General features: G+C 42.6%; 1 protein-coding gene across 1 annotated transcript; it reads left to right on the plus strand.

Moving 5' to 3' along the window:
* The first annotated feature begins 13,548 nt into the window (after positions 1–13,548).
* On the plus strand, positions 13,549–14,065 carry LOC100461061 (ubiquitin-ribosomal protein eS31 fusion protein-like). The gene has a single exon (XM_054537438.2). The coding sequence runs from the start codon at positions 13,580–13,582 to the stop codon at positions 14,048–14,050; it is 471 nt and encodes a 156-aa protein (XP_054393413.2). The 5' UTR covers positions 13,549–13,579; the 3' UTR covers positions 14,051–14,065.
* Positions 14,066–14,455: the final 390 nt, after the last annotated feature.

Raw genomic sequence — 14,455 nt, forward strand, 5'->3', positions numbered from 1 at the left:
GACCACGGCCGCGTGCCAGCACGCCCAGCTAATTTTTGTCTATTTTGTAGAGATGGGGTTTCACTATGTTGTCCAGGCTAGTCTTGAACTCCAAGGCTCAAGCCATCCGCCTGCCTCAGCCTCCCAAAGTGCTGGGATTACAGGCATGAGAAAATTTATATCTTTCAGGCCACTGCCTTATGGGAGCTTTTCGTTAGCCTACTTGACCAAATACAATAAACAAACAGGAGTTAATTATGCGAGAAAAAGGGAGAGAAGACAGACTCCAAAGTGCCCAGTCCAAGGAGAACGTGGCATATTCAGGGAACTGGGAATGGTTCAAGATGCTTGACACTCTGGCTGTGGGAAGGAGAGTGGTGACTTAGTCAGCTCAGGCTGCTATAACAAAACACCATAGACCGGGGAACTTAAACAACAGACATTAATTTCTCTCTCTTTTTTTTTTTTTTTTTTTTTTTTTGAGACAGAGTCTTACTCTCTTGCCCAGGCTGGAATGCAGTGGCGTGATCTTAGCTCACTGCAACTTTCACCTCCCAGGTTCAAGTGATTCTCCTGCCTCAGCCTCCCAAGTAATTTGGACCACAGGCACCTGCCACCACTCCTGGCCAATTTTTGTATTTTTAGTAGAGATGGGGTTTCGCCATGTTGGCCAGGGTGGTCTCGAACTCCTGACTTCAGGTGATCCACCCACCTCGGCCTCCCAAAGTGCTGGGATTACAGGCGTGAGCCACCGCGCCCGGCCCAGACACTTAATTTCTCACAGTTCTGGAAGTCCAAGATCAAGGTGCAGACAGATTTTGTTCTTGATGAGGGCCTTCTTCCTGGTTTGCAGATGGCTGTCTTCCTGCTATGTTCTCACATGATGGAGAGAGGGATGGAGGGGGAAGGGAGGGAGGCGAGGGGAGGGAGGGGTCTGTTGTCTCTTCTTCTTCTTATGAGGGCACTAATCTCATCTTGAGGATCCCCACCCCCACGCCAAATACCATTACATTGTGATTTAGGACTTCGAACACATGAATTTTGGGAGGACACAGACATTCAGTCCATAACATGTGGGCCAGGTCACCAAGAACCTTGCATCCCAGGCATGGAGCCTGGATATCATCCACTGGACTGTGGGAAATCAAGTCGGGCACTGGCATCCTTTTTGTTTTGCCAGCTTGGGTTGCAACCTGTGCTAAGGTTTGCTATGGTTTATATATGTGTCTCTTCCAAACCTCATGTTGAAATTTGATCCCTATTTTGGAGATGGTACCTAATGGGAAGTGCTCGGATCATGGGGGTTTGGTGCCATTCTTGAGGTCGTGAGTTCTCGGTCTCATGAGATTGGATTTGGGGAAGGGGTGTGTTATAAAGCCAGGATGCCCTTCAGGTTTAGTTTCTCTTACATGTCTGCTTCCGCTTTGACCTTCTCTGCCACATTTTGACTCAGCACAGAAGCACTCTCCAGAAGCCAAGCAGATGCCGACACCATGTCTCTTGTACAACCTGCAGAAGTGGAAGCTAAATAAACCTACTTCTTTAGAAATTATTCTGCTATGGGGTATTCCCTATACAAAATGGACTAAGACAAGCTGCAGATTTTAAAATGTATAAAATGTTTCATAAGACTGGCTAATAATACAATGAGCGCTCATGCACCCACCACCTAGCTTGAAAAACACATTGCAGATAAAGTCTCCAGCATTTCTTTCCTGATCCCATCTTCAGCTGAGTTTTTTTAATTTTTTATTTATTTTATTTTTTTAGACAAAGTCTCGCTCTGTCATTAGGCCAGAGTGCAGGGGCACTATCTCAGCTCACTGCAACCTCCGCCTCCCGGGTTCAAGCAATTCTCCTGCCTCAGCCTCCCAAGTAACTGGGACTACAGGCGCATACCACCACGCCCAGCTAATTTTTGTATTTTTAGTAGAGATAGGGTTTCATCATGTTGGTCAGGATGGTTTCGATCTCCTCACCTCGTGATCCGCCCACTTTGGCCTCCCAAAGTGCTGGGATTATAGGTGTGAGCCACTGCGCCTGGCCACTTCCGCTGAGTTTTTAACTTTATTTTGTTTTATTCTGTTTTGTTTGTTTCTTTCTTTTTTCTTTTCTTTGTTTTTTTTTTGAGATGGAGTGTCACTCTGTCGCTCTGTCGCCCAGGCTGGAGTGCAGTGACGCAATCTCAGCTCACTGCAACCTCCGACTCCTGGGTTCAAATGATTTTCCTGCCTCAGCCTCCCAAGTAGCTAGGACTACAGGTGCCCGCCACCGTGCCTGGCTAATTTTTGTATTTTCAGTAGAGACAGGGTTTTGCCAAGTTGGCCAGGCTGGTTTCGAAATCCTGACCTCAGGTGATCCACCCGAGGTCTCCTAAAGTGCTAGGGTTACAGGCATGAGGCACCATGCCCAGCCTGTTTGTTTCTTACGGGCACTTGGAAAGGGCAAAGTGGAAACAGGACATACATCATTGAACCTCTCATATGTTCTCAGCATTTTGCCAGGTACTGTGATGTATATGTATGGAAGAAGCAGCCACAGCCAGGTAGAAAACAACAACAACAACAACAAAACCCCAACCTTTGTGCTTTCCCAGAATGCATTGACTCTTTCCTGAGACCAGCTGGGGCATGCTCAGAGGGTCACCGTGTTTCTGGATGTGAGCTGATGGAATATTTGCACTGAGTCTCTAGCCATTACCCACTTCTGCTGACTCATGTGTGGATAAATGGCACAGTCCCAATAAATTTGAAATATGTGTCTGGAAGTTTTAAAGTTCTGAGAAGGACATTGAAGGATTTGGGGCTGTTCCATCTTTTCATCTGGCTGATGGCTGGGACTTTGGGGAGAAGAGAAAAGATGTTGGGAGTGAGCAGCTGGTGAGCAAAAGATGTTGATGGTGTTGGTGAGGATTTCATTTCCTGGGCCAGAGCCCAAGATGCGAGAGTACAAGGCTACTGGCAAAACACAGAGAGTACCGCAAAGTCGGGGAAGAATGTGCTGGGCAGATTACCCAATGACATCAAAGGACACTTAAAAGATTCCTGTGGGCTACATAGTAAACAGCTGTTGTTTTTGTCTGCTCAGCATTCCTTTGCCATCTTCTTTTAATAACCTCTTTATTTCTGAAGGAAAACCAGGCGTTTTCACAGTCTATGCAGCCGAAGAGGGTCGACACATCCTTTGGCTTCATGGGTGAATATGCAACTTGGTAAGAGTCTATCAAAATTTCAGTGATTTGTTCAGAGGTGGACACGTGACTCAGCCTGGACCAATGAGAGTTTTCTCTGGGACTTTGCTCAAATGATTAGGAATGAGATATGCTTTCTTAGAGTTGTTATGATGATAGCTAGTGTGAGACCGAGCTCGAATGAGACTGAGAATGAAGTGAATACAGCAGAAAGCTGAGTCTAATGATGGAGAGAGAGAAATTCCTGAAAACATTAGGGCACTTGGATTTAGCCATGTCTGAAGCTAACCGTACCTCTTGGACTTTTTAGTTATGTGAAACTATATCTTTAAATTCTCTCTCTCCTGTCAATCTGGTTTAATGTAATTTCAGTTTGGTTACTGTCATGTACACCGATAGTTGAGAAAATGTAAAACAGTCTTTGTGATTAGAAAGAAACAGGATGAGTCAGGCGCGGTGGCTTATGCCTGTAATCTCAGCACTTTGGGATGGGAGGCCGAGGCGGGTGGATCACTTGAGGTCAGAAGTTTGAGACCAGCCTGGCCAACATGGTGAACGCTGTCTCTACTAAAAATACAAAAAATTAGCCGGGTGTGGTAGTGGGCGCCTGTAGGTCCCAGCTACTTGGGAGGTTGAGGCAGAAGAATCGCTTGAACCGGGGAGGCAGAGGTTCCAGTGAGCCGAGATCATGCCACTACACTCCAGCCTTGGCAACAAGAGCAAAACTCTGTGAAAGAAAGAGAAAGAAGGAAGGAAGGAAGGAAGGAAAGAAGGGAGAAAGAAAGAAAGAAAGAGAAAGATGATAGAGACAGTGCTCAGTTATTCTTGGGCAAAAATAGAGGCAACAGGACAAGAACTTTATTTATGGTCTTACACGTCCATCTCCCAGTGCAAAGGGTGTGGGGGAAATGGATAAGGTAAGATGTTCATACTACTGAAAGAAGAAGAAAACTATAATTTCATTAGCATCATTGCTACTTAGGAGGGGAATCATAACTAGCAAGTGACAATGGAAGGGTGTATTTTATCTGAAAGATACAAGTCCAATAGAAAGGGAATATTGTATAGCATTATCTGTGAAGAAGTTACTAAGTGGTCTGCCTGTCAGTATGGAAAGCTCTGGGGTCAGGAATAGGGAGGACAACCACAGAAACAAGACCCCACCCAACATGGGGCCAGAGGAAGCCTGGAGAAGATGCTTTCCTAACACACATCCCCAAGCCACAAAAGAGTCTCATTAGGAATTCCAGTTATGCAGACGTAAGCTGGAATTCTTCTTTTGCTAAAGTTTAGAACATCTGATAAATTATTATCTTACTTTGCTAACAGTTTCTCAGAACACGGAAGTAGCAATGGAGTAAGCTGTTCTGTTTTCCTTTCTTTTAAAAATCATATTTTTCCCTTGAATATAGAAGAAAGACATACTTCTGGTGGAAAATTGGATAATATAGTGGTGACACTCATACATCTATTCCTCAAAGATAAGCGATTAGATTTGTACTGTGTGCCAGATGTTGGCTAAGTATTTAATAAATAGGCTTATTTAATCTCTACAGCATTAAGAGGTGCATTCTTGTATGATCCTTAGTTTGTGGATAAGAAGACTGAGGTTTAGTAAAGCTAAAAAAAAATTATCTGAGATCATACAGCCAAGTTGGTGTTAGAGCCAGGATTTGAACTAAGCCATCTGGGCTCTTAACCACTATACTACATTCTGTATTTGTGCTTCCACTTATATAAATTCCTTGTTATACTGTATATTTATAATTTTGTAGCCTGTTTTTCCCTTTCACTTAATTTTATAACATAGGCATTTTCCCATTTTGTCAAAGACTCTTAAATTTTAAAAATTAAAATAGTTATACTTATGTAAAGTAGACTACTCTAAGGGATGCCTATGGACCTATCACACAGCTTCAACAATGACCAAATAGTCTCATTTCCTCTATCCACTCCCCACTCTATTATCTAAAGCAAATTGCAGACATTGTATCATTTTATCTGCAAGTATATCAATATGTAATTTTAGTTATTCCTTAATATTCTGAGGTATCCAATCTGTGCTCGAATTTTCCAGATGTAAACATTATCGTAAATGTTATTCTAAATTTGGTTCTGAGGATACTTACGGAAGAATTGGTGGGTGATGTGGAAGTATTAGAAGCTTTGAGCCAAAGTGACCCTGTCACTTTGGAGTTTGCAGTAGCAAATAAACAGAAAACGCTGCACTACACAATGAGGAAACCAGATTTCCAGAAGTTCAGTAGAAAGAAAGATGTACAATGCCACCTAGAACTGTATTGTTCCACGTAGTGGCACCAGTCATATGTCACTATTTACATCAAAACTAATGAAAATTAAATAACATTTAAAATTCAGTCCCTAAATAACCACATGTGGCTAGTGGCATCATATTAGATAGTGGAGATATAAGATATTTTATTTTATTTTATTCTGTCTTTTTTCTTTTTTTGAGACAGAGTCTCATTCTGTCACCCACGCTGGAGTGCAGTAGCATGATCATGGTTCAATGCAGCCTCGACCTCCTGGGGCTCAAGCAATCCTCCCACCTCAGCCTCCTGAGTATATGGGACTGCACAGGCATGCACCACCATGCCCAACTAATTTTGTTTATTTTTTATAGAGATGAGATCTCACTGTGTTGCCAAGGCTGGTCCCAAACTCCTGGACTCAAGCAATTCTCCTGCTTCTGCCTCCCAGAGTGCTAGGATTACAGGCCTGAGCCACCATGCGTGGCTGATATAAGACACTTTCATCATCACAGAAAGTTCCATTGAACGTAGCTGGTCTAGACTTTAAGAACGAATAGTATTTGCAAGAGGCAGGAGATTCTTAAAGAATTAAAAAATGTCTGCATTTGTGATTGTCAAAGGGCTTGAGGAGTGCAGCTGCCTCTCTGATCACAGAGGCCTCTGATCAGCTTAGCATTCAGGAGGAGGTGGAGCACACAGCTCAAGTCTCATTGCTTATTTATTTATTTAACTGCTTTAATTGAACAGGCCCCACTTAGCCATGTGCCAACAAGAAGTTCGCTTTATTTTTGTAACTCACTTCCTTTTTGCTAAAAAATCCTTTTTCACACTCAGCAGCGGAAAAACTGAAGTAAGCCCAGTCTTATAAATACCAGCCCTGTCCAGTCATTTCCAGTTTAAAATAGTTTCATTTCGAGTAAACATTTCACGCCGTTCAGGTATTTTTATCCTCCACCACTGTCTGGTTCAGAACCCTACTCCGAGCTTGGGCATCAGCGGAGAGCTTTGTCCTTTGCTGTCTCTTCTCTTCTTCCTTGCAGTCCCTCAATAGCTGCTCCAAGAGTCCCCTAGTGGGAAGTGGAGAAGGCAGACCTCTCCTTTCTTGGCCAGGCCACGTTTCTCTATCTGACTGGGTCCTCAGTGTTATTTGGTTGCTTGATTGGCTCTACCTAGGTGATGTCCCAGGTAGGATTCTGCTGTGATGTCATGCTCAGTATAAGTCATGGCCCAGGTGATGTGTCTCTGTCCAAGGTCCTAAGCCCAGTGGACCTTCAAAGGCTAGTGGCCATGTTTTTTTCAGAGCCTCAGCCACTCTAACTCCCATCAAAGGATTCCCTTCCTTACTCAACTGGCATAACTATATTGAGTTACCCAACTTTACCTAGTTCCTAGTGGGAACTACATAGGTCCCCTTCTATGATGTTCCAGAGGATATTTGTTGTGACCAAATGTGCCACCCCACAACTGCTCACACAAGCTTCATGCTGGGCTCCATTGTGAGTAGCCAACTATTAATATGTAATTTAAGAAAATGAAGGAGTATGTGCTCCGGGTTTCAGACTCTCTTCTACCTCGTAGGCACTTCCCTTGGAGTTCCCCAATTTTGAGTGACAGGTCAAGGGTCCTCATAGCACATGATTGAAGATATAATTACTTCAGAAGGAATTTTGCTTCCTCTCAAAGATGAGCCCTCATCCCTTCTTGTCCTCTCTTCTTTTTCCTTATCTCTTCCTGGTGCTAAAAGCAACTAACCTAGTTTAGATGTGTATTTTGCTATCTATTTTTGACAGGCCAAATTACTCCAAGACGTAGCCACTTAAAACAACTTTTATTATCACAGATTCTGAGGATCTGGAATCTGGGTGTGGCCAACCTGAGTGGTTCTGGCTCAGATCTCTTATGTGGTTACAGTCAGGATCTCAGCTGGGACTGCATTATCTGAAGGCTCGACTGAGGCTGGAGAATCCACTTCCAAGATGGCTCACTCACATGGCGGCTGGTGGGAGGCTCTGTTCCTTGCCACATGGCCCTCTCCCTAGGGCTGTTCACAACATGGTAGCTGGCTTCCCCCAGAGCGACTGATCTGAGAGGGAGAAGACAATAAAAATGGAAGTCAGAGTGGGTCTACAGTGGGGTTGAGTGTATTTTTTAATCTAATTCTGGAGAGAAGATGCTATTTTTTACAGTTTTTTTGGTTTTGGCTTCCTTCTAACATTTCCTTTTAGCCTTGAATTTTTACTAAATAATTTCCTCCTGATTTTAAATTTTTCTTCTCTTCTGGGAATTCGAAATCTTGGTACTTACTATTACACCAATTTTTCCAAAGAGTTGAAATCACTTTAATGCCAGAACATGGTAAATTTGCAGCCATTTCAAGCAGCTGGTGGTCTTTTTTATAACATCGTTAATGGGTACTATTAAATAGTCTGAGAGGTGAATGTGAAATATAAAAGATATAAGGTTTTTTTTTTAAAAAAAAAATAACCTTTCAAAGAGAAAACAAACAAAAATGAAAAAAACTCTAGTCTCATAAGTGACATACCATCACTTCTGCCATGCTGGGCTGATCTCACCGACCATCTGGATGCAACATGGAAGGGGTTACACATGGGGATGAGGGATGGATAATAGGAGGTGGGGATCCTTGAGGACCGTGGAGGCTGGCTACTACAAGGAGGTTCATAGATTGTCGGAATCTAACCTGGGAGTAGAGATTCCTTTTAGCTTCGTTGTTTAGAATTTAGACAAGCTGTTTTCAGTGAGCATGAGCTTTTCCAGGGAAGACCCAGAAAGGGTCTGAGTCTTTTCTCTTGTATTTATAAAAGTACTTTTTCTTTTTGCTATCACACAAGTCATATGTATGAATTGCAGAAAAGGAAAATAATAGAGAAAATAAAAAAGCAAAAGGAAGTAATCCGTTTAGTCCACCATTCAAAAGTAAGCTCTGACAACATTTTGGGGTATATTTTTACAGAATTCTCTATGTTCATTCATAAATGCTACCTGCATTTAGCAATTATTTATTTATTTTTATTTTTATAGAGATGAAGTCTTGTTGTGTTGCCCGGGCTGGACTCAAACTCCCAGACTCAATTTATTCTCCCAACTCTGCCTCCTGAGTTGCTGGGACTATAAGCATTTTCCACCACACCCGGCGTTAACAGCTATTTATTGAACATCTCTTATGTGTCAGTAATGCTACTTCCAAAAACTTACTGAAGGAAATATTCAAGGCCATGGGCAAGCACCTACAACCACTTTATCCCAATGCATTTACTCAATAACCTTGATGTCGTTTTATCTTTGCTTGTAGTTCAGCCTTCAAACTATTTTTCTTTGTGGTTCCTGGCTCACAAAATTTTTATCTAAATCTAAGATTACATAAATTAATTTTAAGAAGTAGGAATTAAAAATTTTTTTTCCTTGCAGAAAATGTATAATTATGGCTATTCTCTTCTATAGCTATACTTTCCTTTCATCATGTTTTTTTGTTTGTTTCTTTTCTTTGAATATTAGAAGAATTTTTCAAGTAGGCTCCTATGCATAATCTTTATCTTTTTTTTTTTTTTTTTTGAGATGGAGTCTTGCTCTGTCACCCAGGCTGTAGTGCAGTGGTGCATTCTCGGCTCGCTGCAGCCTCTGCCTCCCAGGTTCCAGTGATTCTCCTGCCTCAGCCTCCTGGATAGCTGGGATTACAGGCACACACCACCATGCCTGGCTAATTTTTGTATTTTTTAGTAGAGACAGGGTTTCACCATGTTGGCCAGGCTGGTCTTGAATTCTTGACCTCAGGTGATCCGCCCGCCTCGGCCCCCAAAAATGTTGGGATTACAGGCAGGAGCCACCGCGCCCAGCCAAATCTTATCTTTAAAAAACTTTGCCAGGTGCAGTGGCTCATGTCCATAATCCCAGCACTTTGAAAGGCCAAGGTGGGCAGATTGCTTGAGCTCAGGAGTTGGAGAACAGCCTGGTCAACATGGTGAAATCCTGTCTACACACACACACACACACACGCTGAGTATGGTGTTACACACACACACACACACACACACACACAAGCTGAGTATGGTGTTCCATGCCTGTAATCCCAGCTATTTGGGAGGCTGAAGTGGGAGGATCGCTTGAGCCCAGGGGGTTGAGGCTGCAGTGAGCCATGATGGTGCCACTGCACTCCAGCCTGGGTAACAGAGTGAGACCCTGACTCAAAAAAAATTTTTTTTAAATGCTTTTCTCAAGGTTTAATTAAATAATTAAAATACACAAAATAATATTTATAACATATGTATAAGGAATAAGCTACCATTATCAGCTTAAAAAATCAAACACTTCCAGCATCTTAGAAGCCTTCTCTTCCTTTCTGGTGATTACTATCCTGAGTTTTGTGCTTATCATCCGCTTGCATTTCTTGATATATATGAACAAATATATGACCTGTGTATCCTTATACAATACCTTGTTTGTTTGTTTGTTTATTTATTGAGATGGAGTCTTTCTGTGCACCCAGGCTGGAGTGCAGTGGTGCAGTCTCAGCTCACTACAACCTCCGCCTCCCGGGTTCAGGTGATTCTCTTGCCTCAGCTCCCAAGTAGCTGGGATTACAGATGCCTGCCACCATGCCCAGCTAATTTTTGTATTTTTAGTAGAGAGATTTTCACCACGTTGGCCAGGCTGGTCCCGAACTCCTGACCTCAGGTGATCTACCTGCCTCTGCCTCCCAAAGTGCTGGGATTACAGGTGTGAGCCACCACGCCTGGCCTTTTCTTTTGGATATATGCACAGTAGTGGGATTGCTGGATCATATGGTAGTTCCATTCTTAGCTTTTTGAGAAACCTCCATACTGTTTTCTGTAATAGCTGTACTAATTTACATTCCCACCAACAGTGTATAAACGTTCACTTTTCTCTGTCTCCTCATCAGCATTTGTTATTTTTTGTCTTTTTCATAATGGCCATCCTAAGTGGAGCAATATGTGATCTTATTGTGGTTTTGACTTGCATTTCCCTGATGATTAGTGATGTTTAGTTATGCAAGGTTTTCCCTTCTGTAAATAACATCAATTTGTACATGCTCTCCTGTGAATTGCCCCTCACCCCAATTATGTTTGTAAGAGTCATCCTTATTGATGGGCATGGGTGCAGTTAATTCCCTTTTTTTTCTTTTGAGATGGAGTCTCGCCCTATTGTCCAAGCTGGAGTGCAATGGCGCGATCTCGGCTCACTGCAACCTCCGTCTCCTGGGTTCAAGCAATTCTCCTGCCTCAGCTCCTGAGTAGCTGGGATTACAGACGTGCACCAACACGCCTGGCTAATTTTTTTTTTTTTTATTTTTAGTAGAGATGGGGTTTCACCATGTTGGTCAGGCTGGTCTCAAACTCCTGACCTCTTGATCCACCTGCCTCGGCCTCCCAAAGTGCTGGGATTACAGGGGTGAACCACCACGCCCGGCCAGTTAATTCCTTTTTACTGTGATATAATATTTCATTGTATAAATGCACCACATTGTGTCAGTTCTGTCCATGGATATTAGGACATTTCTGAGTTCCAGCAATTACAAACAATACTTCTGTAAACATTCTAGAAGATGTTATCTGGTGCACACATGCAAAGATTTCTCTAGAGCAGTCATTCCCAAATTGGCTGCACATTGGAATCATGTGAGGATCTTCAAAACTATTGACAGATGGTTCACACCCCCAAGACATTCTGATTTAATTGGCACAGAGTCCAACTTTGGTGTCTGGATTTTATTTGATTTTTTTCAAACACATTTTTTTTTTTAGAGACAGAGTCTTGCTATGTTGCCCAGGCTGGTCTCAAACTTCTAGACTCAAGTGATCCTCCTGCCTTGGCCTCCCAAATTGTTAGGATTACAGGCATGATCCACTGCACCTGGCCAAGTCTGGATCTTAAAAAGTATGGGATTGGCCAGGCGCAGTGGCTCACGCCTGTAAACACAGCACTTTGGGAGGCTGAGGTGGGTGGATCACCTGAAGTCAGGAGTTCGAGACCAGCCTGACCAACATGGAGAAGTCTCATCTCTACTAAAAATACAAAATTAGCTGGGCGTGATGGTGCATGCCTGTAATCCCAGCTACTCGGGAGGCTGAGGCAGGAGAATTGCTTGAACCTGGGAGGTGGAGGTTTCAGTGAGCCAAGATCGTACCATTGCACTTTAGCCTGGGCAACAAGAACGAAACTCTGTCTCAAAAAAACCAAAAACCAAAACAAACAAAAACCATCAAAAAGTGGGTGAAGGATATGAACAGACATTTCTCAAAAGAAGACATTTATGCGGCCAAGAAACATATGCAAAAAGCTCATCATCACTGGTCATTAGAGAAATGCAAATCAAAACCACAATGAGATACCATCTCACGTCAGTTAGAATGGCGATCATTAAAAAGTCAGGAAACAACAGATGCTGGAGAGGATGTGGAGAAATAGGAACGCTTTTACACCATTGGTAGGAGTGTAAATTAGTTCAACCATTGTGGAAGACAGTGTGGCAATTCCTCAAGGATCTGGAACCAGAAATACCATTTGACCCAGTGATCCCATTACTGGGTATATACCCAAAGGATTATAAATCATTCTACTATAAAGACACATGCATGCGTATGTTTATTGCCACACTGTTCACGATAGCAAAGACTTGGAACCAACCTGAATGCCCATCAGTGATAGACTGGATAAAGAAAATGTGGCACATATACACCACGGAATACTATGCGCCATAAAAAGGATGAATTCCTGTCCTTTGCAGGGACGTGGAAAAATCTGGAAACCATCATTCTCAGCAAACTAACACAGGAACAGAAAACCAAACACTGCATGTTCTCACTCATAAGTGAGAGTTGAACAATGAGAACATATGGACACAGGGAGGGGAACATCACACACTGGGGCCTATTGAGGGATGAGGAGCTAGGGGAGGGATAGCATTAGGAGAAATACCTAATGTAGGTGACGGGTTGATGGGTGCAGCAAACCACCATGGCACGTGTATACCTATGTAACAAACCTGCACGCTTTGCACATGTATTCCAGAACTTAAAGTATAATAATAAAAAAAAAAAAAGAAAAAAAGCGTGGGAATCTGGCCACACGCATTGGCTCATGCTTGTAATCCCAGCACTTTGGGAGGCCGAGGCGAGGCAGGCAGATCACCTGAGGTCAGGAGTTCAAAACCAGCCTGGTCAACATGGTGTAACCCTGTCTCTACAAAAATACAAAAATTAGCCAGGCATGATGGCTGGTTCCTGTAATCCCAGCTACTTGGGAGGCTGAGGTAGGAGAATCACTTGAACCCGGGAGGCGGAGGTTGCAGTGAACCGAGATCATGCCATTGCACTCCAGCCTGGGAGATAGAGCAAGACTGTCTCAGGGGGAGGAAAAAAAGCAACCAACCATCATGGGATGCTAACATTCAACGATATTTGGACCCACTGCCCCAGAGTGTCTGCCTGGGAGTGGAATTGCGTGGTCATAGGGTATGTGCGTTTTCAGTTGTAGTGGATATTGCCAAATTGTTTTCCCATAACAAATGTGCAAGAGTTCCAGCTGTCTCAGGTCCTCACCAATATAAGGTATTGTCTGATTGTAATTTTTTGTTTGGCAGCATCAGTTCTACCCTTTATGAGGGAATTACGAGTTTTAATCTGTTTTTGTTTTTAGTTTCCTTTTAATCCTTCTTTATTACCCTTTTAATGCTACTTTCATTTATCTAAGCCTGCTGCCTTTTCATCTGAGTTTGTCTTCTCCTAATGATTTTATGTTTCAGAAAGGCCACGTCTTTTTTGCCCTATGCAAAAAAGTTTCCTGACATGTTCCTATTGATCTGACAATGGATGGTTTCCAGTGCTTTGCTCTTCCTCTGCATCCGAATCATGCATTTTTTTCTTTCTGTATTTTTTTTATAGATCTCATGATGGTTTTGTTCTCTTAATTCACTCATGCACAAAATATGATCTGATATTTGTCAACAGGTAGAAGGCAAATTGCCTGTGAATAGTCCCGTGCCTTCTTAGTCTACAGCTGAAGTGAAGTTTGACAAGCACAGATCGTGGTCTACTTCCTTCATTAAAACAGGTTCTCCTTTCCTTTTCGATCCACCATCTGCAGTGGAGCTGCCACCAAAATGCAGATTTTCGTGAAAACCCTTACGGGGAAGACCATCACCCTCGAGGTTGAAACTTCAGATATGATAGAAAATGTAAAGGCCAAGATCCAGGATAAGAAAGGAATTCCTCCTGATCAGCAAAGACCGATCTTTGCTGGCAAGCAACTGGAAGATGGATGTACTTTGTCTGGCTACAATATTCAAAAAGAGTCTACTCTTCATTTTGTGTTGAGACCGCGTGGTGGTGCTAAGAAAAGGAAGAAGAAGTCTTACAGCACTCCCAAGAAGAATAAGCACAAGAGAAAGAAGGTTAAGCTGGCTGTCCTGAAATATTATAAGGTGGATGAGAATGGAAAAATTAGTTGCCTTCATCGCGGGTGCCCTTCTGGTGAATGTGGTGTTGGAGTGTTTACGGCAAGCCACTTTGACAGACATTATTGTGGCAAATGTTGTCTGACTTACTGCGTCCACAAACCAGAAGACAAGTAATTGCATGAGTTAATAAAAGAGATGAGCTAAAAAAAAACAACAACAAAAATCAGGCTCACCTGGGATTCTATTGCTCCATAATGTAGCGTCTTCTTGCAGCCACCAGTTAAGATCATAGGCTTTGGGGGGAAGGGTCAGATTTAACTGATTCAGCACCAGGTCTGCCTGCATTAATAGTGGGGTGGGAGTAAGTTAAAGAATCAGTGGTGTTTTCTGAAAAACAGAGATGATAATAGGGCCTCAGGATTAACTGCACAGAAAGGGCTTAGTGTAATATCTGGCAGATGGCAAACATTTAATAAGTGGTAGCTGTCATCATTATTATTTTATTAGTAGTATATTATTAACATATTGTATGTTTGTGTATATATTATTGACACGTAGTATTATTACTGTTCACCCCAC

Source organism: Pongo abelii, chromosome 19, assembly GCF_028885655.2.
Source record: "Pongo abelii isolate AG06213 chromosome 19, NHGRI_mPonAbe1-v2.0_pri, whole genome shotgun sequence".
Lineage (NCBI taxonomy): Eukaryota > Metazoa > Chordata > Mammalia > Primates > Hominidae > Pongo > Pongo abelii.